Here is a 27769-nt window from a genome sequence, read left to right as displayed (position 1 = left end):
CGAGCGCGCTACCGCTTGAGCCACATCCCCAGCCTGGACAAAATATCTGTATTTATTTATTTTTTATGCGGTGCTGAGGACTGAACCCCGTGTCTCACACGTGCAAGGCAGGCGCTCTACTACTGAGCTACAACCCCAGCCCATCCTTTTTCTTCTTAATCTTTCTTATTTCTACCCATCCTTCAAGGCCCAGTTCACATTTCACTTTCTCTGAGGAGGGTTTTTTTTTTTTTTTTTTTTTTTTTTTTGAGTGCTCTAGCTTACAACACTAGGCAAACATGTAAATGAATGCAGATGATTATACTAGAAGGAAGATAGCACAGCAGTCAGATACTTCTATTTGCTTATGATAAATGTTTGGATTAAAAGAATCTGAAGCAGTTTCCTACCAGGTATACATGAAAATAAAGATGTATATTCTATTTGTATATCCTATGGATTTGGGTTATGATTTAGCTGTGCAGCATTCTCTCTCATATTTTTATGACTCTATTGAGTATAAGGTCTCTGGGAACAGAAATCATGTTATGGTTCTTTGTGTCTTCTGTAGCATTCAGTTTGGAACTTCCCTACTATAGAAGTATTAAAGAAATGAATTTTGGTAATACTAAAATGGCATTACCTAACTATCGCTCTTTACAAACATTGTCAAGAATGTCCTCTTATTATCTCAGTGGCTTTTCATGGCAAGTTCATGAAGTAGATAGCATAAGGATTCTCAGCCTCATTTTCACAGATAGTTGGTATTTTCATTATGAATGTGAAAAAGGTATGAAGAAGTAGCATAATTTTTCTTTTTTAAAAAACTCAAGTAAAAGAACAAACTATTCAGTAGTAGACTGTCATACTACTATGGTATTGCATTCATGAATGAGAAATAAACTATTAATGTTCATGCCTAGTTCTGAGTGTTCATTCTTGTTTCATTTGCAGTGCCATACGAATTACATTCCCGTCTGTGGATCAAATGGGGACACTTATCAAAATGAATGCTTTCTCAGAAGGGCTGCTTGTAAGCACCAGAAAGAGATAACAGTAGTAGCAAGAGGACCATGTTATTCTGGTATGTATGACATTCTTCTGAGTAAATGTTAGAACTGGTTCCATTCTATTTGCCAAAAGGAAAATTCCTTCCAGAGAGAGATTCCTAAAATTGTGGGGAGCTCTTTTTCACCCCCATTCACATCATTGCTTTTTAACCTTAGTGTGTAACTTCTCCAGTTTTATGGCTTGAGGTTTTTTTTTGTGAAAACTTTGCACATCCTTTGCCCTAGGGTTTGAACCTTAGACAGACATGAAATGTGTCTTGTTGATGGGCTTTTAAAATTTTTCATTTTTGTTGGGGGGGGAGTATCTGTAAAAAACCATGAGAAACATTTTAGGTTTAGGTTGTATGTCTTTTCCAGCTCTTCCCTTTGTCTTTGCTACCCCTTGCTGCCAAGCTGTGTATATTTACTTCCTCTTTCTGGAATTGGTGGTAGTTGATTTTGGGAAGTATTAATGTTAGCTTCTCTCTGCTGTTTTTATTGAGGGTAGGGATGCAGGGGAGGTATTGTTATTAAAATTGTAATATGAAATGACTGGGAAGGGTGGAGACTAATGTTATCCCCATTTACTTTCTTTTCCTATTATGTTAAAGTTCTCCATTTTAGTAAAGGTAAAGATTTTTAGGGCCAGCTAAGACCCAGACCCCAATCCTACCCTCACTTTCGACACCAAGTTCAAGAGGTTCCCCAGACCACCCTCAGGCACAGTTATTTGCTAGAACTTACCAAGAGTCATTATACTCATGGTTATGATTTATTGAAGGCAAGAAGGCATATAAAAATCAGTCAAAGGAAGAGATGCACAGGGCAGACTCAGGAGTGTTCCAAACATGGGGCTTGTGGCTGTACTCTCCCCATAGAGTCTTGAACTGTATTAACTATTGGCCTCACTGTGTGATACTATGTGTGGAATATTGTCAACCAGGAAAGCTTGCCAAGCCTCAGTGTTTGGTTTTTATTGAGGCTCCATTAAATAAGTGTCATTGATTGTTCATGTGTTTTATCTGAGACTCTAAGTTTGCTAATACCACGTGACTCAAATCCCCGACACTAAATTGTATGGCTGGTCTTTCTAGTGTGGACAGCCACACTCAAGACTACTAGATGTGTCTGGCCCCACACTGAGTCTTGATGTGCCATCTTCCCCTAGAAGAGACATAGATTGGAAGGCAAGGGTAAAGGCCAGACCTCTCTTTGGACAAGGCCATAGTTTTTCACTAATTAGGTGCTTAAAGCAATTATTATGATCTTAGGCTAGGAGACTACCGTTTGGTGTAGTTTTTATATACTTCTCTTAATTATGTTTTTTTTTTTTTTTTTTACAGATTTAGTCTAGAAACTAAGGAGGATTATGGATTTCTAATCCCAAATTAGTTGTGCATCATTTATGAGGAGCATGTGTATAAGACACCAAGTGCTTTGAATGGGTAGTGAATGTTAAATATTAGGAGCCACAGTGATAGATTGGATAGAGCACTGAACTAAGTTAAAGTTATCCCAACTCTTATTTTTCATATAACCTTACCTTTTCTAAGCCCCAATTTCTTAAATTGTTAAACAGATATTATCTGCTGGGATTGTTAAGTAATGATTGAACGAACTAATTATGAGGTGGTATATTGATTTTGTTATTTGCTGAGTGAGCCAGTGTTTTATCATTTGGTTTTTAATAGGTCCTTTTTCAGGAATGTGAATTTTCATTCTCCTTTCCTTACTTGAAAAATCTTTTTCTTATGCTTTAAGATTGGACTTAAGCCTTTTCTTTTTTTAAAAAAATTTTAATTTATTATATATTACAACAGAATGCATTACAATTCATATTACCCATATAGAGCACACTTTTTTATATCTCTGGTTGTACACAAGTAGAGTCACATCATTTGTGTCTTCATACATGTACTTGCAGTAATGATGACCATCTCATTCCACTGTCTTTCCTACCCCAAGCCCGCTCCGTTCCCTTCCTCCCCTTTTCCCTTTTGCCCTATAGAGTTCATTTTATTCTCCCATCCTGCCCGCCCCCCTACAGCATATTATGGATCAGTATCCTTAAATCAGAGAAATCATTTGGCATTTGGTTTTTGGGGATTGGCTAATTTCATTTAGTATTATGTTCTCCTGCTCCATCCATTTACCTGAAAATGCCATGATTTTATTCTCTTTTAATGCTGAATAATAATCCATTGTGTGTATGTGTATATATATATATCACATTTTCTTTATCCATTCATCTACAGAAGGGCATCTAGGTTGGTTCCACAGTTTAGCTATTGTGAATTGTGCTGCTGTAAACATCGATATGGCTGTGTCCCTTTAGTATGCTGCTTTTTTAAAAAAAATATTTATTTTTTAGGTATAGATGGACACACCACAATGCCTTTATTTTTATGTGGTGCTGAGGATCGAACCCAGGTCCCGCCCGTGCTAAGCAAGCGCTCTACCGCTGAGCCACAATCCCAGCCTCTAGTATGCTGTTTTTAAGTCCTTTGGGTATAGATCAAGGAGTGGGATAGTTGGGTTAAATGGTTGTTCCATTCCCAGTTTTCCAAAGATTCTCCATACTGCTTTCCATATTGGCTGCACCAATTTGCTGTCCCACCAGCAGTGTATGAGTGTACCTTTTTCCTCACATCCTCGCCAACATTTATTGTTGTTTGTATTCTTAATAGCTGCCATTCTGACTGGAATGAGATGCAATTTTGAGTAGTTTTGATTTGGATTTCTCTAATTGCTTGATTGATTATATATCCTCTTAGAAGTGTGTGTTCAGTTCCTTGGCCCATTTATTGATTGGGTTATTTGTTTTTTTGGTGTTAAGATTTTTGAGTTCTTTTTTTTTTTGCCATATGATTTATTTTTATTTTTATTTTTTTATTTTTTTTAGTCATACATGACAGCAGAATGTATTTTGACATATAATACATACATGAAAGATTTTTGAGTTCTTTATATATTTGAGATTAATGCTCTATCTGACATGCGTGTAGTAAGAATTTGTTCCCAATTAGTAGGTTCTCTATTCACCTCACTGATTGTTTCTATTGCTGAGAAGAAGCTTTTTAGTTTGAATCCATCCCATTTATTGATTCTTGATATTAATTCTTATGCTATAGGAGTCTTATTAAGGAAGTTGATGCAATGGAGATTTGGGCCTACTTTTTTCTTCTAACAGATGTAGTGTTTCTGGTTTAATTCCTAGGTTCTTGATCCACTTTGAATTGAGTTTTGTGCAGGTGAGAGATAGGGGCTTAATTTCATTTTGTTGCATATGGATTTCCAGTTTTCCTAGCACCATTTGTTGAAGAAACTGTCTTTTCTCCAATGGTATGGTTTTGGCGCCTTTATCAAATATAAGATAACTGTAATTATGTGGGATAGTCTCTGTCCTATTCTGTACCATTGGTCTACAAGTCTATTTTGGTGCCAATACCATGCTGTTTTTTTTTTTTTTTTACTGTTGCTCTGTAGTATAGTTTAAGGTCTGGTGTGGTGATGCCACCTGCTTCATTCTTCTTACTAAGGTTTGCTTTAGCTATTCTGGATCTCTCATTTTTCCAGATGAATTTCATGACTGCTTTTTCTATTTCTATGAAGAATGTCATTGGGATTTTGATTGGAATTGCATTAAATCTGTAGAGTGCTTTTGATAGTATATTCATTTTGACAATATTAATTCTGTCTATCCAAGAACGAGGTAGAGCTTTCTATCTTCTAAAGTCTCCATCTTCTAAAGTCTTCTTTAATTTCTTTCTTTATCGTTCTGTAGTTTTCGTTGTAGAGGTCTTTTACCGCTTTTGTTGATTCCCAAGTATTGTATTTTATTTATTTATTTATTTAATACCTTTACTTATTTATTTTTATCTGGTTCTGAGGCTCAAACCCAGGGCCTCACACATGCTAGGTGAGTGCTCTACTGCTGAGCTACAGTCGAAGCCCCTATTTTTTGATGCTATTATGAATGAGGTAGTTTTCCTTTCAGAGCATTTGTCACTGATATACAGAAATGCCTTTGTTTTATGGGTTTTGATTTTGTATCCTGCTACTTTGCTGAATTCATTTATTCTAGAAGTTTTCTGGTGGGATTGAATCATATTGTCAGGAAATAGTGCCAATTTGAGTTCTTCTTTACTTATCCATATCCCTTTAATAACTTTCGTTTGTATAATTGCTTTGGCCAGTGTTTCAAGAACTGTGTTAAGTAGAAGTGGTGAAAGAGGGTAATCCTGTCTTGTTCCAGTTTTTAGTGGGAATGTTTTCAATTTTTCTCCATTTAGAAAGATGTTGGTCGGGGGCTTAGCATAAATAACTTTTATGATGTTGAAATATGTTCCTGTTATCCCTAGTTTTTCTAGTATTTTGAATATGAAAAGGTATTGTATTTTGTCAAGTGCTTTTTATGCATCTGTTGAGATGATCATATGGTTCTTTAAGTCTATCGATATGAATTGCATCTTTTGATTTCCGTATGTTGAACCAACCTTGCATCCCTGTATGAAGCCCACTTGATCATGATGTGCTATGTTTTTGATATGTTTATGTATACAATTTGTCAGAATCTTATTGAGAATTTTTGCACCAATGTTCATTAGAGAGATTGGTCTGAAGTTTTCTTTTTTTGATGTGTCTTTGCCTGATTTTGGAATCAGGGTGGTATTGGCTTCATAGAATGACTTTGGAAGTCTTTTTTCTATTTTCTGAAATAAATTGAAGAGTATTGGCATTAGTTCTTCTTTAAAGATCTTGTAGAACTTGGCTATGTATTCATCTGGTCCTGGGATTTTCTTGATTGGTAGGCTTCTGATGGGTGTCTTCTATTTCATCACTTGAAGTTGATGTGTTTAAATTTGTGTATCTCATCCTGGATTCAGTTTGGGCAAAATATGACTCTAGAAATTTGTCGATGCCTTCAGTGTTTTCTATTATATTGGAGTACAAGTTTTCAAAATAATTTCTGATTATCTTCTTTATTTCTGTAGCATCTGTTTTGATATTTTCTTTTTCATCATGTATGTTAATGATTTGTTTTCTCTCTCCTTCTCTTCATTAACATAGTTAAGGGTCTGTAAATTACGTATTTTTTTCAATGAACCAACTTTTTGTTTTGTCAAATTTTTCAATTTTTTTTTGGTTTCAATTTCATTGATTTTAGGTTTGATTTTAATTATTTTCTGTCTTCTGCTTTTGGTGTTGATTTGTTATTCTTTTTCTAGGGCTTTGAGTTTTAATGTTAAGTCATTTATTTGTTGACTTTTTCTTCTTTTAAGGAATGAACTCCATGCAATGAACTTTCCTTTTAGAACTGCCTTCATAGTGTCCCAGAGATTTCGATATGTTTTATCTGTGTTCTCATTCACCTCTAAAATTTTTCTTATCTCCTCCTTGATGTCTTCTTGCAACCCATGTTCATTCAGTAGCATGTTATTTAGTCTCCAGGTGTTGGAGTAGCTTTTATTTCTTATTTTATCATTGATTTCTAATTTCAATCCATTATGATCTGATAGAACCCAGGGTAGTATCTCGACTTTTTTTATTTGCTAAGAGTTGCTTTGTGGCATAATATATGGTCTATTTTAGAGAAGGATCCATGTGCTGCTTAGAAGAAAGTATATTTGCTTGTTGAAGGATGAAATATATATGTCAGTTAAGTCTAAGTTATTGATTGTATTATTGAGTTCTGTAGTTTCTTTGTTCAGCTTTTGTTTGGAAGATCTCTCCAGTGGTGAAAGAAGTGTGTTAAAGTCACCCAGAATTATTGTGTTGTGGTCTGTTTGACTCTTGTATTTGAAAAGTGTTTGTTGAACGTAGATGCTCCATTGTTTGGGGCATATATATTTATAATTGTTAAGTCTTGTTGGGGTTTGTTTCCCTTGAGCAGTATGTAGTGTCCTTCTTTATTCCTTTAGATTAACTTTAGCTACTTTATTTGAAGTCTACTTTATTTGATATGATGATAGAAACTCCTGCTTACTTTCTCATTCCATGTGAGTCTGTTCTGTTGATGTCTATTCTTATGAGATGAGTTTCTTGGAGGCAGCATATTTTGGGTCTTTTTAAAAATCCATTCTGCTAATCTGTGTCTTTTGATTGGTGAATTTAGGTCATTAACATTCAGGGTTATTATTGAGACATGATTTGTATTCCCAGCCATTTTTTTAAAATTTTTGATATTTAAGGTGACTTGGTTTCTCCTCTGATTAGATTTTCCTTTAGTGTAATCCCTTGCTTTGCTGATTTTTATCATTGTTTTTTATTTCCTCTTTTTGGATTATTTTGCTGAGGATGTTCTGTAGTGCAGGCTTTCTAGTTGTAAATTCTTTTAACTTTTGTTTATCATGGAAAGTTTTTATTTCATCATCAAATCTAAAGCTTAATTTTGCTGGATATAAGATTCTTGATTGGCATCCATTTTCAGAGCTTGGTATATGTTGTCCATGATTTCCTGGTTTTGAGTTGTCTTGGTTGAAAAATCTGCTGAGATAAGAATTGGTCTTCCTCTATGTATAATCTGATTCCTCTCTCCTGCAGCTTGTAAGATTCTATCCTTATTCTGAATATTCTGAACTAGACATTTTCATTATAATATGCCTTGGTGTAGATCTGTTGTAATTTTGTACATTTGCTGTACTGTAACCCTCTTGTATTTGGTTTTCCAATTCATTCTTCATGTTTTGGAAATTTTCTGATATTATTTCATTGATGAGATTATGCATTCCTTTGGTTTGAAACTCTGCACCTTCCTGTATCCCAATAACTCTTAGATTTGGTCTTTTGATGCTGTCCCATATTTCTTGGATGTTCTGCTCATGTTTCCTTACCATCTTGTGTGGTCAACTTTATTTTCCAGATTGTATACTTTGTCTTTATTATCTGATGTTCTGTCTTCCAGGTGATCTAATCTGTTGGTGATGCTTTCTATTAAGTTTTTTTATTTGGCTTATTGTTTACTTCATTTCAAGGATTGCTGACTTTTTTTTTTTTTTTTTTTTAAGAATCTCATCCCTTTCTTGAAGTAATCTTTTGCTGCCTATATTTGCTCCCTTATCTCTTTGTTGGTGTGATCAATGGATGCCTGTATTTGCTCCCTTATCTGTTTATTGGTATTGTCAATGATTGCCTGTATTTGATGTCTTATCTCTTTGTTGGAGTTGCCGCAGTCTGGCTGGGCACAATTCAGGAGCCACTTGTCAAAAGAAACTTAACTTTATTTTTAGAACCACACACACCAAACAAAACAGCTCCTCAGGAAAAACCCTCAGAGCCCAACTGCCACCACCGGCTTCCCACAAGCCACTCCACTCCCACAATCCTCCTGCTCTTGAGGCCGATTGGCTGGGTCACATGGGCGGAGCCAAAAAAGTCCCCGAATGAGCAGCTCCGTGGTCTGAAAGGGCAGGGAAACAGCCCAATGAGCATCACCGCAGAGGAGCCAATCAGCTAGATGTTGCTGGGGCCGCTGTGACTCTCAACAGGAGTGATCAATTTTTGCCTGTATTTACTCATTTAGGTCATTCTTTAATTCAGAGATCATTTCAATTATGAATATTCTGAACTCCTTTTCTGGAATTTTATCAACTTCGCTGTGCTTGGGTTCTGTTATTGTAGTATCCTGGTTTGTTTGGGGGCACTTTCCTCCCCTTTTTTTCATGTAGTCTATGTGTCTTCCTTTCTTGCAACAAGGATCTGAGATATTTCAGTTTCTACTCTATATTCTTATAGTGTCTGTGCAGATTGTCTACACCTCACCTTGACGTTAGGCTTCATACCCTGCTGGTGTCCCTCAGTGTGTGCTACTGCAACTAAAGGTGGCGGTAGCAGTAGCCAAGATTACTCGAGATAATAGTGGAGGTGCCCCAAGATGGATGCAGTGTTTTACACAGATGGGGCTGAAAGGGTTGGCCTTACACTGTCTTTGGGATGCCTGCTCTGAGATGCAGCTGCTTCTATCTAGGCCCTGTATTTTGTCAAAAAGTAGAGGCTACCGCATGGGGATGGCTATAGTGATGTCCGAAGTGGGTTAGGCTTGGGCTTCCAGGTGGAGGTCGGGGTGGCGGATTTGGACCTACCCTGGGCCTGGGTCTATGTTCTTGTGGGCGGATCTGGGCTGAGTCTGAGCTCTCACAGTGGTTTGCTGGTTGGAAGAGGTGGTCCTGTGCTGCAGGTCCGTTGGGTGTCTGCAGGTGGTGGGATGGACCTGGGCCTACTCTGAGACTGGGTCCAGCGCAGGTTAGTGTGCTTAAGCCTTTTCTCTGAAATCTTTCTTCTGTGATATCTCTAGTCTGTTTGTTCACACTTTATATATATCTACGCATATAACATACTGTATTTTATGTATCTTACATGTCTGCTTCCAGCCAGATCAGTGATTTCTCAACCTCAGGATGCTATTGTCCTGCCTAGGGAGGTATAACATAATCTCAGGGTTAGGATGGAGTGATATGGGCTGGAGAAGGTGTGTGTATTGACTACAGATATAATCTAGAATTGTTCTACTTCATTATGAGTAGTCATAGTGTTTATTTAGAAATTTGAAATGACCAAGGAAGGCATGATATTTTTATATTTATTAAAATTAGACATGGGTTGAAAAAGAGGTTGGGAGTAAGTGTCTCATGAACTGGGAACATGTCTTATTTATCATTTTATTCCTAGCATGTGTCATGGTGTCTAGGACTGAATATGCACCAGTTGGTGGATATGGAATAGAAGGAATAAGGAAGTGTTTTCCTAAGAAAATTTGGTCTAAGAACAATGTTCAATTAATTCCCTTCCTTGGTTTTTTTTTTTTTTTTCCCTGTTGATTTACTCTTTCTTTTCCTCATCACTTAGGGAAGATGTCACTTTATGGCTAATTAATCAAAATTGAACTCAACTGAAGACATTTCCACAAAAGCCCATGAAAATTTTGCAATCAGTACTGCATACAATCTATGTTTTTCTCATTTTTCCTGTTTTTACCATATCTGGGAATTTGTTGTCTAAAGGAGATTGAAGGGAAGGGAGCTGGGTGTTTTCTTTCACTCCAGAGAACTATTTGAAGTATGGATTCTCTAGAATAAGGGTATTCTCTCTCTTGTAAAGTGCTGTGTGATATTCTTCACTTACATTCTCTCTGTGTGTGTGTGTGTTTTTAACAACTCCATGCTGATTATGCCACAGTGGTGCCCACTTTTCAATGTGATTTTGTTGTATGTTGGTTCTTTTAGAATTATAAAATACATATTTTACACTAATTTCATTTTAGAGTGGCTATTTTCTGAGATTCCTCCTGATAAGATTTTCTAGAAGTAATAGTTAATTTCATCAGAAATATGAAACGCTAGCTGCTTTGCTTCCAAATCTCTGGGCTTTCCTCTCCTCTCGCCACCTGTTGGCTTTTGTTCGTTACCCACAGATTTCACTAAGAAGATTTATGGAGCAAGACTCAAAGCTCTTTTCCTGCCTTTTTGATGAAGCAGCTTTTTCATTATTCCTCTCAAGTTTAAAAAAAATTAAATATTCTTTTACCTTTTAAACGAGTGAATTAAAATTAGTTATTTATATTTAACTATTTGTAATATTTATTGGTCTTCACTCTGTTGTACCTGGACATTTTCTGAATGGGTTAAAAAAATTTGAGCTACAGATAATTATGTATCCAAGTCACATTTGAGAGAGGCATAAAATATGTTAGATAGCAAAAAACTGATATCAAAATATAAGAAAGGGACTGTTATGATAATGAATATTACAGTTTTATTTTTTAAAAGAAATTTTACTATTTGAAAGCATTAAATTTCCAGTAAAAGTGTTTGTATTTATTGTTTCTCTTTTCAGATAATGGTTCTGGATCTGGAGAAGGAGGTAAGTTTTAAGTACTTCTTAAAGGGCATTTGTTTTGTTCTTCTTTTCTTTTTAACAGCTTTGAGATGTAATCAGATACCACTTGGTTCACCTGTTTAAAGTGTACAACTTGGTGACTTTTAGTATATTCACAGAGTTGTACATTTCACTACAATTAATTTTAGAATATTTCATATCTAGAACAAAACCATTTGCCCCTTAGCCATTATCCCTCACCACTGTATGGCCCTTGGCCCCAGCCATTCCCTAGTTTCATGCATTTTTCACTGAAGGTATGTTGTCAGACTAAGAGGAAAATGCTGTAGCCCCTGTTAAATTGAGGCTGCACAAAACTACTTCTTCTTGAGATCATCCACACAAAGGAGTTTAGCGTGGGTCTGAGTATTTGTGACCTCTCCTATTTCTTGCTTCCAAAATTTTGATCATAAGGAATTTTTTTTGGGGGGTGTGTACCAGGGATTGAACCCATGGGTGCTTCATGCTGAGCCATATCCTCAGCCCTTTTATATATTTTGTTTAGAGACAGGGTCTTGCCAAGTGGCTTAGGGCCTCTCTGAGTTGCTAAGGCTGGCTCTGAACTCACAGTGCTCTTTCCTCAGCCTTCTGAACCACTGGGATTACAGGCATGTGTCACTGCGCCCAGCTCTATCATTAGGAATTTTTAAGGTACAGGGTCATAATACTCAGAGTCAGTTTTGTATAGAAAAGGGAGAACTTATAGAATAGTTCCAGTGAAATTTAGAGTTTAAACCCTTAAAATTTTCTAAAGTTTTAATTTTTATTTTACAAATATATGAGCAAATTAATATTTGGCAGTAGCAAATAATAGAGTTTAAATGGTCAGAATTAAGAATGACTAAATTAGGGGTTGGAGTTGTAGCTCAGTGGTAGAGCACTTGCTTAGTGTATGTGAGGCACTAGGTTAGATTCTCAGCACCACATAATAAAGGTCAGCAACAAAAAAAATTAAAAAGAATGACTAAACTATTTCATAGTCTAGTGAGGTTTTAATTCTATCTATTGTATGAAAAATAATGTTTGAAGTACTATGAGGATACAGTAAAAGAACACTCATACTGGGAAAATTTGCTCCAAATGTAAGCTACAGTTATGATCATTCAACACCACATGAAACCCTATTCCAGAGTACACCTTACTCTGTATTTCATAGATTTCTAAAATTCAAGAATTGGAAAGGACTTGGAAGGTTATCTAGAGAACAGAACAATCATGAAGAAGTTCAAGAATAGCAGCTTCAGCCAAAAAGAAAGCGATTAAAGCTGTTGAACTATGAATTTGATTTATTTTTATTTTTACTTTTTTGGGTACCAGGGATTGAACTCAGGGACACTGAACCACTGAGCCAAACCCCTAGCCCTTTTTTTGGTATTTTTAGAGACAGGGTCTTGCCAAGTTGCTTAGTGCCTTGCTAAGTTGTTGGGGCTGGCTTTGAACTCCCAAACCTCCTGCCTCAGCCTCCCGAGCTGCTGGGGTGGGTTACAGGCGTTTGCCCCTGTCCTCAGCTAGATAAATGGACATATTCAAGCAGAAGCTTTATAATGTGTGAAGGATCAGCCCATAACTTCTAGATCTTAGAGCTAGAAAGGATTTTAAGAGATCAGGTCTAGATCCTGTGGTCAGATATTCAGTCAAAAAGTTGTTCTTGTTCCTGTGATAAAAGAAGTTTTTATTCAGGAATCACTAATATGAAATGGTATTGGATATCTTACTCTAAGGAGGTAAGTTGGTCCTTTTTAGGAGTATGAATTAGAAAGATTAGTAGTTTACTTAAATTAATATATAAACCTTAGTGAGCTATTGGTGGTACTAGATTTTCATAATGTTTTGAATCCTCAGAATTACTTAGGATTATGATCTCTGAAATCTTCCTGGAAATATTTCTACTTAGAGTGCAGGCAAACACACCAAATTGGAAGACTGGAAGTATTTATACTTAGCATGGTATTTCCTTTAAAAATTTCTCCTTTCCTCCCTTCTGTTCTTCCTATTCTTCCTTTCTTTTTTCCCTTCTCTCCCAGGGCCTTGTGCCTGCTCAGCAAGCACTCTGGCACTGAGCCACACCCCCAGATCTTTTTAAGTTTTAATTTGAGTTGTCCAGGCTGGACTTTGAACTTGCCATCCTCCTGCCTCAACCTCTCAAGCAGGTGGGATCACAGGCATGCACCACAATTCCTGGCTTCCTTTTAAACCTTATTTACTGATTGATATCATTTGAATTGTATTCTTTCCTGAAGAAAATTGAGAAATCTCTTGAGTGAACTGAAATTGTTAAATTGGCCTCAGTGCTGATTCCCTGCCTAGTCTGAGATTATCATGATATGGATCCACTGAGGTTAGACCCATGTATGTAGGATCTCCTCAGGTGTGGGACGTGAGCTGAGTGCTAGTATTTCTGCTGTTTTTTGTGCTGGGTCATAGGTGCCAAGGGACCAAGTAGGCAAAGGGAAAAAAGGTTCTTTATAAAAAGACCCCTTTCCTTTTCAAAATTTGGAGACAGATATTTGTTTTAATTCTGGAATTAGTTTTTATGTAGTTAGAAAGGCAGGTATGAAACTAATGTGAGTAATAGGGTGGAAATTAAATTCTGTGGTCTTCAAGCATTGTTCTGCTAACCAGCATTATACAGATTTATTTCAATAGAAGGGTAATTACAGAACTGAATTTATTGCCTTTTGGGGGATTGTGTGTTAGGAATGAAACCCAGAATTACTTTTTAATCCTCTCTCTTACTCAGTGTTACACAGTAATTTTTTTTTAAATTTTTTTGGTTGTACATGGACACCGTGCCTTTGTTTTGTTTATTTGTATGTGTTGCTAAGGATTGAACCCAGTACCTCACACATGCTAGGCAAGCCCTCTGCCACTGAGCTACAGCCCCAGCCTACATGGTAATTTTTTAAAAAATATTTTTTTAGTTGTCATTTTTAGTTGTCAGTGGACTTTATTTTATTTATTTATATGTGGTGCTGAGAATCGAGCCCAGTGCCTCACTCACGCTAGGCAAGCACTCTACCCCTGAGCCACAATTCCAGCCCACATGGTAATTCTTTTAAAAGCAATAATTCTTTTAAAAGCAAAAATCTATTTTGCTAGCAACAATACTTGTGTTACAGGTTATATTGTATTCATTATTAACAGCATTTTGGGACTCTAGCATTGATAGATTTTGGAAGTGTCTCTTTGAAAGAGCTGGGGCTATTGTTTCCCCAGAAACAGGATAATGGGTAATGAAAACATGAAATGTATCTGGAAAGTATCCCAACTTTTGGTTGAAAGTTTAATTTCTCTTTTTAAACAGAAGAGGAGGGGTCAGGGGCAGAAGCTCACAGAAAACACTCCAAGTGTGGACCTTGCAAATATAAAGCTGAGTGTGATGAAGATGCAGAAAATGTTGGGTGAGTTGACTGCGGGTAAGGGATAAACTTAGAGGTTGGTCCTCAGCATGACTATATGTATAGAAAGGTATCATTTGCCTGGTTCTGTGTATTTTGTGCTTTATGTATTTGTTAAGTTTAACACTAGTCTTAATGACTTTTCTCTTAAGTTGATATGATATGTAAATAAGTTTGTTATATTTTAGACAGAAAATCCATTTATAGTTTTTGGATATTACTTGTGGTTTTTTTCATTGATAATTTTATACTAGCTGCTAATTTTGTTAACCCAAACTGCAATTTTGAATTATCTTATTACACTTTTAATTAGTATCTATAACAAAAAAACTTCTCTTTTTCTTCCCTTTCAGTTTTATACAGAAATCTTTTCATATTTTCAGTGTGTTAAGTAAAAAAATTGTTTCTACAAATCCTCGCTGACATTTTTGTTTTTCTCATGATCAGCCTTCACTAAGGCTGAACAAAATGACTAGACGCATTGTCCAGTTTCCCGCTTCCTCCCTGGAAGATAGGGGTTCTCTGGTAGAATAGTGATAATGTAGACATTTATCAACAGTCATGTTTGGTTTCCCTTTCATCAGTATTCTGTTCACTTGTTTCCAGTTTCATCCTTCTTTCATTTTCCTACAGTGCCTGCTTTATGCTTGTTTGATTTTAAAAGTTTGCTGACCTTAAGACCTGATTGCACAAATAGATCTTGTTCACTTCCTCCGTTTCCCCTTAGTGCATATTTCAAAATGCTTATTTTACAGAGATTTGCACTTTCTTTTCCTTACTTTTACATATTTTTGGTGTGTATTTTCCAGTCCCATCTTTTATTCAGCCCTTGAGTGCCTTTCACAAAATAGTAGTAATTAGATCTTTTTTTTTTTTTTAATTTTTTTATTGGTTATTCAAAACATTACAAAGATTTCAGAATCACATCGGTTACACATCCACATTTTTACATAATACCATAATAGTAACTGTTGTATTCTGCTACCTTTCCTTATATTCGATAAAGGGGCTAAAAGCATGCATCTTCAACAAATGGTGCTGGGAAAACTGGAAATCCATATGCAATAAAATGAAACTGAATCCCCTCCTTTCACCATGCACAAAAGTTAACTCAAAATGGATCAAGGACCTTGATATCAAATCAGAGACTATGCGTCTGATAGATGAAAAGGTTGGCTCCGATCTACATATTGTGGGGTCGGGCTCCAAATTCCTTAATAGGACACCCATAGCACAAGAGTTAAAAACAAGAATCAACAAATGGGACTTACTTAAACTAAAAAGTTTTTTCTCAGCAAGAGAAACAATAAGAGAGGTAAATAGGGAGCCTACATCATGGGAACAAATTTTTACTCCTCACACTTCAGATAGAGCCCTAATATCCAGAGTATACAAAGAACTCAAAAAATTAAACAATAAGAAAACAAATAACCCAATCAACAAATGGGCCAAAGACCTGAACAGACACTTCTCAGAGGAGGACATACAATCAATCAACAAGTACATGAAAAAATGCTCACCATCTCTAGCAGTCAGAGAAATGCAAATCAAAACCACCCTAAGATACCATCTCACTCCAGTAAGATTGGCAGCCATTATGAAGTCGAACAATAACAAGTGCTGGCGAGGATGTGGGGAAAAGGGTACTCTTATACATTGCTGGTGGGACTGCAAAATGGTGAGGCCAATTTGGAAAGCAGTATGGAGATTCCTGGGAAAGCTGGGAATGGAACCACCATTTGACCCAGCTATTGCCCTTCTCGGACTATTCCCTGAAGACCTCAAAAGAGCGTACTACAGGGATACTGCCACATCGATGTTCATAGCAGCACAATTCACAGTAGCTAGACTGTGGAACCAACCCCGATGCCCCTCAATAGATGAATGGATAAAAAAAAATGTGGCATTTATACACAATGGAGTACTACGCAGCACTAAGAAATGACAAAATCATGGAATTTGCAGGGAAATGAATGGCACTAGAGCAGATTATGCTAAGTGAAGCTAGCCAATCCCTAAAAAACAAATGCCAAATGTCTTCTTTGATATAATGAGAGCAACCAAGAACAGAGCAGGGAGGAAGAGCAGGAGGAAAAGATTAACATTAAGCAGAGTCATGAAGTGGGAGGGAAAGGGAGAGAAAAGGGAAATTGCTTGGAAATGGAGGGGAGGGGGGATAGTAGAGGATAGTAATTAGATCTAATTAGCATTAATGCCCAAAGGGAGTATTAAAAATCAAGATCATTCCATTTTCAGTATTTATGGTACAACATCAACTATTTGGATGGCATTTGGTAAAATTAAGTGCCTGATAGTTCAGTGTAGGTGAAACTTGGCAAAAGATAAGCAAGTTCAGTGAGAAGTGAATTCAGTAAGACCTGAATTTACTATATTTCTGTCCTTGGGTCATTTGGACTGACCTGTGTCTGCTCAGTTCAACCAGAGTGATTTGATTTGGGAGAAAATTTCCCAAGTAGATACTAGCCAGTAGAGCAAGAGAGATGATGGGCAATATGGACTTTTAGAATGAAAAGAAAGAAAAGATGAAAGATATCTTCCTCTTGATTTATACTCATGGCATGATGAAACACCCATGTGTGTGTATATGTGTGTGTATGGAGTCTACAGTATAGCTATCAATGATTGATTGGCTGGCTCTGTTGATTTGTTTTTATTCCTTTGACAGTACCTCTATTCAGCCTTATTTTATATATTTCTCTGCTGTCATTTTTCATTCCTAAATAGAAGGAGCTAGAGGTCTTTTACTTAGAAGTAAAACAGATTCCAGCTCGTTGCAAAGGTAGCCCTAAATATGATATCTGTATGACAAAATACACATCTTTATTTGAATAAATGCCTCATAAAATGTATCATATTTTCAACCAGAGCAACTCTGTTTTAGGTACTAATAATATATGTGTTTTGGCTTAAAATAACACATACAGGGGCTGGGGATGTGGCTCAAGTGGTAGCGCGCCTGCCTGGCATGCGTGTGGTCCGGGGTTTGATCCTCAGCACCACATACAAACAAAGATGTTGTGTCCGCCAAGTACTAAAAAATAAATATTAAAAAATTCTCTCTCTCTCTCTCACTCTTTCTTTAAAAAAAAAAAAATAACACATACATTAAGTTCTGTGTATCTTAGAACTGTAGCTCTCATTCTTGTACATGCAGGCCCTAAGCACAAGGGAGTGGGCATAGACCAGGAAAGGCTTACTGATAGTAAGGAACATATAGGTCTTACCATCAGGGAAGGAGCACAGAGACTGGGATCGCAGTCAAGACCACACAATAGTCAAAAAAGCTTGAGGAAGTAATTGATATCTTTATCTAGAAAATAAAGGATGAAACTAAATTCTACTATAGAATTTCCTTTTGTATCTTAAAAGGAAATTTTAAGAATATTGAACCTTTTAGTCTATAAAACATTTTGATTGCAGTTAATTTAACAATGTAAATATATCTCAACAATCATTTTTAAAAATTTAACTTTTAAATGAACCGTAGCAACAAGAAAGATATATGGAGGTTATATAACTCCTTCAAGGTACTTTCATTGTGCTATCCACGATTGGCACCAGGTGAAAAGTAACATCATCACCTAAGGATAATTTTTACCTAGCTAGCTAGACTTTTTAGGTGTGCAGAAATATGACATTAGCCATTAAGACTCAAATATTCTTATGTAAACCTATTACTTAAGATGTTATTTATTGTCATATAAAAGGCAAACTTTTTGTTTTAAAATTTTTTTATTATTATAAGCTAAGCACTCTTGTCATGAATTATTATAAATGCTATCAGAGTCATTTTTAAGGTTGGGTAGGATCTTTTAGTTTGATCTTCTTATTTTACAGATGAGGAAATAGGACCAAAACCAGGGTTTTGATGGAGTGGATTCTCCTATCTTTTATAAACTTAGGACAATGTTTTTTTGGACCTCATTTGCATAAGTTGTCTTTTTTTATTACTGAAAAGAATGCTTCTTTCTTTCTTCACGGTAGCTTCCTGATTAATTTTTTTTTTTTTTTTTTTTTTGCGAGGGGTTGCTTTGTGTGTTTTGGCTTAAAATAACTGCATTATTGCTTTACAGTTCTGTAGAGTAGAAATCTGACACAGGTTGGTATCTGAGCTAGGATCAAAATATCAGCAGCACTACATTCTTTTCTTAAGACTCTCAGGGAGAATCTGTGCCTTTAATCTTTCTAGCTTCTAGAAGCAGCCCTTATGTTTTGGTTTGTGGTCCCTTCCATCTTCAAAGCCGGCAATGGTAGATTGAATCCTCCTCACACTGAATCACTCTTGACTTTTGTCTTCCTCTTCTACTCCCCCAGTAGTGAGTAGCCAGTTAGTGATCTCGCTCTCTTTTTTAAAAATTGCTAACTTTAAATTAATGCGTAATAATTGTGCATATTTATAGGGTGTAGTATAATACTTCAGTAAATGGACGCAGTGTGTATTGATCAAATCAGGGTAATTAGCATTCCTATCTCCTTAGCATTTTTTATGTTTGGAGCCTTGAGCTCCCCTCTTCTAATTTTTTGTGACATATATAATAGATTATTAAGCACTTAGTCACTCTGCTGTGCTGTAGAACACAAGCATAGAGAATGGGGGCTGGAATGAGGATGAATAACAAGTACCAGAATGCCTGAAGAAATTTTAAAAACAACATTGCCCTCCTCTCCATTGAGCTGACCTGATCCTAGCTGTGAGGTTTTTAACTTCCTGTCTCCTGGTCATGCTAAGAACTAGCACTTTTCATAGTCCTCAGCTGCCATCTAGAATCCAAATGACTATCGATTTTCTTATCAGTAACTTTCAGACTTTTTGACTATGCCTCATGTAAGAAAGGCATTGACCTTATTACCCAGCACTTTTGTACATATACACATAGTGCTAATATGTGTTAAGAACAACAAAATTCTGTGGATTGATACCTTTACTAAATACAGTGCACTTGAATATTTCCTTTCCTATTTTCTTAAAAAATGTTTGTAGAAGCCGGTCTCCATGGTACACACCTGTAATTCCAACTACTTAGGAGGCTGAGGTAGGAGAATTGAGGTTTGAGGTCAGCCTGGACAACTTATTAAGACCCTGTCTCAAAATAAAATAAAAAGAGCTGGGGATGTAGTTTAGTAGTAGAGTATTTGGCTGGTATGCTCAAGGTCTTGGGTTTGATCCCTAGTACCATGCAAGATAAAAAAGGTCATAGTGATCCACTAAATTGACTTCATAATCCACTAGTGATTATCACCGATGGTTTATAAAATAGTGCTCTAGAATGTAACTACATTAGGGTGTGTGTGTGTGTGTGTGTGTACACACACACACACACACACACACACACACATCATGTTAGATTTTTGCATATGATTTTTTTTTGGTGCTGAGGATTGAACCCAGGGGCACTTAACCACTGAGCCACATCCTCAGCCCCTTTTATTTTTTATTTTGAGATGCTAAGTTGCTGAGGCTGGCTTTGAACTTGTGATCTTCCTGCCTTAGCTGCCCAAGCTGTTGGAATTACAGGTTTGTACCATCGTGCCCGACTAGATTTTTGTATATGGGTACATCCACTAAAAATATTTTGTATTTTCTCATTTTGAAAAAAAAAAAATTCTTCCTATCAGAAGAAAAGCTATATAACCCATCTAGTTTCCAAAGAGAAACTTATACTTTTCTCTTGATTTAAAGTTTTTGTCCTTAATAATTAAGTTTTAAAAAACTTCAGCATTTTGGGTGCCATGTAAATTAATTTTTTGTTATTAAGAGTAGTGCCGCTCATTATGTACAACCATAAGAATGGGGTCCTAATTAGAATAAGTTGTATTCCATGTATGTAAAATATTTCAAAATACACTCTACTATCATGTGTACTAAAAAAGACTAATACCATATTTTTCATTTAGCTATTTTAATGAAATTTGATTTAAATATATTATGTGCTTTCTTGCCTTATTAAATATATTTATATCATATTCTAATATACATATATATGCATATGTACAATTTTTGGCAGGGGTGTTAGGGATTGAACCCAGGGATGCATTACCACTGAGCTACATCCTCAGTCCTTTTTGTTTTTTTATTTTTAGAACAAGGTCTCACTGAGATGGGCCTTGAACCTTGTGATCCTCCTGCCTTAGCCTTCTGAGTCACTGGGATTATGGGTGTACACCACCACACTTGGTTACATTTTAACATATTCTTTTCTTTTGTACTTTGGGGTTAAGCCTAGGAACATTTACCACTGAGCTAATTCTCCACCCCTTTTTATTTTTTGAGACAGGTTCTCACTAAGTTGCTGAGGTTGACCTTGAACTTGCTTAATGTTAAAATTTGTAAAGTGTATTATAGTTCTCAGAGCATTTTTTTCGTGGCCCCCTCCCCACTCTTGCTGACAGGTCTGTCTGGTAGGTAGGTAAAGAAGTATTATCTTGATTTTACAGGTTAAGGTAAGCTCAGGAGAGCCTGAATGCCTTCCTGTTAAACAGGAGGACCAGAGCACCCATTGTGTCAAGCACATATGTGTAATATGGTGATGTTCTCAGAGGCTCCTGGTGTGGTTGTTTCATTACTGTACTGAAGCCATTCTGCTTTGTGTTTTGAATTCTCACATCTGTTTTTTAAAAATAATTTTGTGTTGCTACTGTGTCAGACTCATAGTTGCTGCTTCTGGGTGTTGACAGTGTGTGTTGTCAGTGAACCTGACTCTAGATGCCCCCAACTTTTTATTTGCTTTTCTGCCTTTGAATAGGAAACTGTAGACTTGTAATAACTACATCTAATGAAGAAATAAGTTATAAATGTTAAATGAGACTCTGTGGTTTCTTAGGAGCCAAGTGCATGAACTTTTTTTGGGGGGGTGGATGGGTACTGGAATTGAACCTAGAGGCACTCAACCACAGAGCCACATCCCTAGCCTTTTTAATTTTTTATTTGGAGATAGGGTCTTGATAAGTTACTCAGGGCCCCATTAAGTTCCTGAGGCTGGCTTTGAACTCAGGATCCTTCTGCCTCAGCCTCCTGAGCTGCTGGGATTACAGGTGTGTGTCACTGCAACCAGCTAAGTGCATGAACTTTGTTGCACATAATTTATCACTTTTGTCCACTTGGTGATTATTTTCGTTCACTTATAATTTATTTTATTTTTGTTTCTATGAGGTTTCTCCCTGTTCCTTCCTGAAGCATACTGTTTCTCTAGTGGTGTTGTAGGCTTAGAACAGCTGTATCCATAACTACTTACCTTTCAGATTTATATTTAGAAGTAGGTAGGTACAGTTCCAAGAAATATGACTCTTGTCCATGGTGAAGTATAGTGAATAGACTTTCTACTAAGTCTTGAAACTTGAAAAGAGCTCCTCCCATCCAGCACTTTATATTTTTTAAACCATATGTCCTTAGTACCATACCCCACTTTTTCTAAACAGTATTTCTAATCTGTCCAAGGCAGAAGTTATTGCTGCAAGATAGCCACCAGCTGTTTCTCTGGACAGTGGGGCCACATAATCATAGGACTCCTTCACATCAGTATCTTTTATATACCTGACCTAAATCCCTGCCCAGGAATGGTTTGAGGAGTCTGTAGAACCATCAGGCATAATGCCAGTACAGGTGAGTTATAAAAACCCTCCAATTATTCCTTTTGAACTTTGTGGTGCGCTTTATGGAAATGGGCTCTGCTGTTCTGCCTCTTTGATGTCATCTCCTCTTTGGAGCTGCTGTTCCCTTTTTTCCTCCCCGAGCGATATAAATATCTGAGAATCATATAGGTATGCAGTGTAACAGACAACATTGATAGCAGCTTAATTCACCTGCTGGGCATCTTTGTCATTTGTGATGCCATTTTCTGTTTTTGACAGATTCCTGGACAGTATTACAGTCTGATGAATCACCACCTGAAAGTTCCAATAAAATTCTTTCCCTTGTTAAAACAAGACTAATGCAACACATTTGTATCCTACAAAATATCCTTCTTTTTGGAAGCTTTATATGCTTAAAAAGAACCAAAGCAGTACCTTCTCTATCATTTTCTATTCTTTCTGCTCTATTTTTTCTAATCAGGAGTGACAGTAATTGTTATTTAGTATTGCCTTATTCTAGATACATATAATAATAGGCTTTTAAAATTATTTAGGTTTAATGATTTCCTTCTGTGGCTGCTTAGATTATAATGGAAAAATAATTTTGTATTTTTCTGAGAACAGAAAATAAACACTATTAAACATTATTTTGTCCAAAGTATAATCTGGATGTTTCTTAGTAATGACAGTAATCACTTTTGTCCAGAAATAAGTTCTGTAGTTCATGACAGATGCCAGTAAAGATTTCTTTTTTCTTCTTCTCCTTCTCCTCCTTTTTGTACTGGGAATTGATTGACCCAGGGCACTTTACCACTGAGCTATATCCCCAGTCCACTTTTTAAATTTTTTTTTTTTTTTTTTGAGATAGGGTCTTACTGAGTTGCACAGGCTGGCCTTGAACTTGAGATTCTCTGCTCCTCAGCCTCCTGAGTCTCTGAGATTACTGGTGTGGGTCATGCCCTGCTCAGTAAAGATTTCTTTTGAGATTTGTCTTTAAAATGTAAAATTCTACATCCCCACAACCTCCTGCAGTTTTCTGAATGCACTGTAACCTATGTGGCCACTTTGCAATGATATTTTCTTTCCCTGGAGTTTCATCCCTCTTTATTTGCTTGTTCAACTCCTTTTCCTTCTAGACTTAGATGCAGTATGACTTACATCCAAGAGGGGGAAGCCTATCTTGCTTTCTTCTGTGGTCATCAGGACTACATTCTTTGTTCTTCCTTGATCTTGGTAAATAACTTCTGCGTGGCATTTGTTATATACTGTTGGCCTCACTAAACAGACCAGGCTCCCTGAGGGTAGGCACTTTGTCTTGCTGATTTCTGTATTGGGTGAACTTACTAGGGGTGGGCTCCCTTATATGTCTTTGTTAAATTAGTGACAATTAAAAATTGGGTTTTACTCATTTAGAGCTGCTCAGTACAATTTGATATTAATGAAAAAGAGATAGTATTATATTGAACTTTTTGCAGGTTTCATTAGAAGTTTGTTAAATCTAAATAGTTCCGAATGAATTAGCTTAGGCTAATGTTTTCCTAACTGCTAAATAAACTGAGGGAAAAAATGGTACTTTCTATGTAGAATAAGAAGAAAGGAAGGGAGGAGAATGTATGGATGTTTTTCAGTAATCACAATACCTTCCAGTTGTGCAGAGTATTTAATATATTTCAAATGGCATTTTAGAAGTCTTAATTCTGTTAGTAGTGTTATAAGGTATTTTCCTTATGATTTGCCAAAATCATAAAGCTCAATAATAGAAGCAATTTCATTTATTTACTTATGTATGTATGTACTTATGCTTTTGAAATTCACAGTTAGATATTGAAAAGCTTTATTCATTTAGCTTTGTTCCTTTAGTACAGTGAAAGGTCTCTCTCCCACCCTGTTCCCAGGCACTCACTCATCTTCACAGAGGCAGTCATTGTGATCTTTCTTGTTTAATCTCCTTAGGAGGATTTTATGCATTTGCAAGCATATATGTACATATATTCTTTCTTTTCTTTTTAAAAAGTAACCATAGCACAATTCATCTTCAGTTTTGTATTTTATTTAAATTTTTTATTATAAAATGTACATAGCTACAGAATTGTTTAAAACATATATGCAATTTAAGGGATACCTAATATACCTGTATACCAGAGGCCCTGGGTCCAGCACTTAGAAAAGTCTGACTTCAAGATTCTTCTATCACTCAGGTAATTCCAAGGGTTTTCAGAGCTCTATGCCAGGAACTAGGAAGACAGACTCTATTGTAACACAAGTATCATCCCAGAAATTCCTTTACTTCTCTCTTAGGGTGGTAGGATTCTGTGTTTTTTTTTTTTTTTTTACCCTCCCATTTTATTACCTCTTCTAGTAGCTTCTTGAGAAAAGTTACAGAATTTAAAAACTTTAGAGACCAAATGTTTGAAAGCGTTTTTGTATGTGTGAACATGTTTATGTTCTACTAATGCTTGATTATAACTTGGCAAGAGCATGATTCTGGGTGAGATGATTTTTTTCAGCATTGAGAAAGCATTTCTATTTTCCTTCTGTTGTTGCTGTTGAAGTCTGAAGCCATTATGATTTCTGATTCTTTGTGTATAATTTGGTTTTTCCCTATCTGTTTTCCTGAAGTATAGAAAATCTTTTGGTCCTCAGTGTAATGAAATGTCATAGTAGTATACCCTTCTCTAGGTCCTTAATTGACTTCTGTTTTTAGGAATTTTCTTTCGTTAGTTTTTTCTTTTCCTCTCCTCTCCTCTCCTTTTCTTTCTTTCTTTCTTTCTTTCTTTTTTTTTTTTTTTTTTTTTTTTTGCGGGGCGGGGGTTGTTCTTCAGTACGGGATTGAACTCAGGGCTGTGCACTTGCTAGGCAAGTGCTCCATGACTGAGTTACATCCCTGTAGCCATTAGTTCTTTGATGATTTTCTTTCCTTTCTGTTCCTGGTTCTCCTCTTCTTGGGATGTTGGACATCCCGGAGTAGACTTCTAACTCGCCTATCTTTTTTCTCCTAATTTCTATTTTACAAAATTTTTGTTGTACTATTTGAAAGATATTTCTCAGCTTTATTTTCCATTTCTTTTTGAGTTTTTAATTTCTGTTGTAATTTTTAATTTCTAAAAGCTCATTTCTGTTCTGAGTTCTCATTTTTTATAGCATCCTATTTTTCTGTGTTATTTATTCTATAGTAATGACTTTTTTTTTGTTTTCCTACTTTTGGACTCATGGGTGTCTTTTAGTTGCTTTTATTCAGTGTTATAATTTGTAATTTTAATTTTTTAATATTATGTGATCTTTTAAAAAGAGTCAGGGAATATTTCTTTCTAGTCTCTGGATGATTTTTGTAAGGATAGAATAAATTTTATCTACATATGGAATGATTGGAATGAATGTGTTCATGAATTGTTTTTTAAAAACTGCCTGGGCCTGATGCTATCTATCTTTATGGAGTTACGTAGCTGTGGCCTTCCAAGAAACTGAGGCACCATGAAGACCCCTCTTCAAACCCCGATTCTTGTGATCATGTCAGAAAGACTTCTGACTGGTAATAGGAATGAGTTTATTGAAGGGCTAGGGAAAAGGAAAAGGGGACACTGTCATGGGAGGAGAGAGTGGGTTCTCTCATAGAGGAGAGGGACAACATGCTTCTCCTGCACTCCAATTTTATTGGGGATCCCAGAGAAGTTTCCAGAGAGGCCTTCCCAGCTCCACCTCTTGACTTTTGACTGACAGGAGAGTGACATCAGATTTTTAAGTCCCCACTGTCATGGCAAGGCCAGGTCACCTTGGTCCAGGCTGACTGGTTCTAACTGAATTTTTTATGGTTAGGAGGAACTATTCGTAATTACCTCCCAGAGTTTCAGGATGGGGTCACAAAAGTCTTCTCCTTCAGAGTAACTTGGGTTCCTCTTATCAACATTATCTTGGGCCTGCATTTCTCCTGCAGTGAACAGGTAGTTTCCTTAGGAATGTGACATATCCTGTCCACCTTGGTGGGGCAGGGATGCAGGTAAATTGCTTCTTAGAAAAGGAAGCATGTGGGAATCAGCACAGTGGGCCCATTTTATTAAATTATTTCCTTAACCTCATATTCCCACCATCCACATCTGCCTGTTGCCTAACAAAGGGACCTTTTTTAAACAACTAATTTAATTTCTTTAAGGACTGTAGTACCATTCAATTTCATTTCTTCTTCTTCTTCATGGTTTTTTTTTTTTTTTTTTGTACTGGGGATTGAACCCAGAGGTGCTTAACTGCTGAGCCACCTCCCCTGCCCCTTTTATTTTTTGAGACAAAGTCTCACTAATTTACTTAGGATCCTGCTAAGTTGCTGAGGCTGTCTTTGAACTTGTGATCTCCTTTCTCAGCCTCCTGAGCTGTTGGGGTTATAGGTGTGCGCCGGTGCTCTATTTCTTCTTTTGGTCAAATATATTTGGTCAAATAATAATATATTTATAAAGTTACTCATTTCACATAGGTTTTCAAGCTTGGTAGAATAAAGTTGATTTTTTTTATAATTTTTTTTTTTTTTTGAGAGAGAGAGAGTTTTTAATATTTATTTTTTAGGTTTTTTTTCCGGCGGACACAACATCTTTGTTTGTATGTGGTGCTGAGGATTGAACCCGGGCTGCATGAATGCCAGGCGAGTGTGCTACTGCTTGAGCCACATCCCCAGCCCATAAAGTTGATTTTTGATAATCTTTTATTATCTTTTAAATTGGAATCTTCATTGAATTTTTAATTCCTTTCTGATGTTTTTTTTCTCTACCCTTTTCTTTTTTTCTTTTCATTCTGCTTTGTTGATTTGAGTCTTTGTTCAATAGACATTATTGATCTTTTCTGTTGTAACCATTTTTATTTCTGCTGATATATATTTTTCCTTCTGTTTTCATTGGATTTTTTTTTCCCATTGTTCTTTTTCTAACAGTGATTTACTTTTCAGCCATTCTTGTAAAATTTGAGAGAAGACACAGGTGAGGTATTGAATCAGATAGACATCTGGGGAAACTGTGGGAAGAGAGGAAGAATCCCTGAGGTGAGTGTACCTGGTGATTGGAGAGAAAAGATAAGGCAGATTAGGGGAAGGATTTTTCTTAATATAACCATTTGGTGATTCTCATGTTCAGGTGTTTGGTCACAGTTGTAATGAATAGAGAAAATACAGTCCCAGCCAATCACTGGCTTTTGATCTTGGGCTTTGAAACTTTTTTCATGTTCATTTTCCCTACTGATAATTTGTAGTCGTCAGTATTAAATGAGGCCAATGTGACTATACCCACACAGTAGGTGCAGGGTCGTTGTTAAATGTTTTGGATCTGTCTTATTTATACTAGAGTGATTTCCTTTCACTTGAGTGCACCTTTCTGTGTTGTGAGCATCCTGCCCGTTGCCAATGTTGCCAGTCTGCAGACACCTGTAATCACCGTAATCAGTAATATCTGTGGTCTCTGCAGAGTAGTATTTTCCTCCGTGCTCAATGTGTCCCTGAACTGGACTTTACTTAAGATGCCAATTTAATTACCTTTCCTCAGATGCCATAGGAAGCAGTGGTGGTGGTTGGTTCACACAGTTCTTAGAACGAGACGCAGGGGTGCCATCCCACCCAGGAGCAGTCTTTCTCACACTTTTATTCAAGGCTTTTTCTCGCTGAGCTCAGTGCCCACTACAAACAGTGCCGTTTTTTAAAACAAGTGTGTATTGTTTCTCCTTACCAGAGTGACAGTATCTTCTCTTTGTTACAGAGCCCTTTCTTGGTCCTGAAATCATTCTGCAATTCTTTCACTAGCCATCATTTCTATTAGATTGCTATCCCCAGTTTTGCCTACTACTCACTCTTAAGCCAGACAAATGTTTTGTAAAGGGTCAGATGGCACAACCTTTAGGCTATGCATCCCA

General features: G+C 36.5%; 1 protein-coding gene across 1 annotated transcript in view; it reads left to right on the top strand.

Annotated features, from left to right (window-relative positions):
• Positions 1-27769, top strand: part of Tmeff1 (transmembrane protein with EGF like and two follistatin like domains 1) — a 92338-nt gene that overhangs the window by 31460 nt on the left and 33109 nt on the right. Inside the window, exons 3-5 of the mRNA XM_076845750.2 lie at positions 934-1063; positions 10860-10886; positions 14206-14302. Coding sequence (XP_076701865.1) covers positions 934-1063; positions 10860-10886; positions 14206-14302 — 254 coding nt within the window. The remainder of the gene's footprint in view (positions 1-933; positions 1064-10859; positions 10887-14205; positions 14303-27769) is intronic.

This window comes from Callospermophilus lateralis, chromosome 2 (assembly GCF_048772815.1).
Source record: "Callospermophilus lateralis isolate mCalLat2 chromosome 2, mCalLat2.hap1, whole genome shotgun sequence".
NCBI lineage: Eukaryota > Metazoa > Chordata > Mammalia > Rodentia > Sciuridae > Callospermophilus > Callospermophilus lateralis.
Note: the sequence above shows the minus strand (reverse complement) of the source record. Positions and strands in the feature narration are given on the sequence as shown.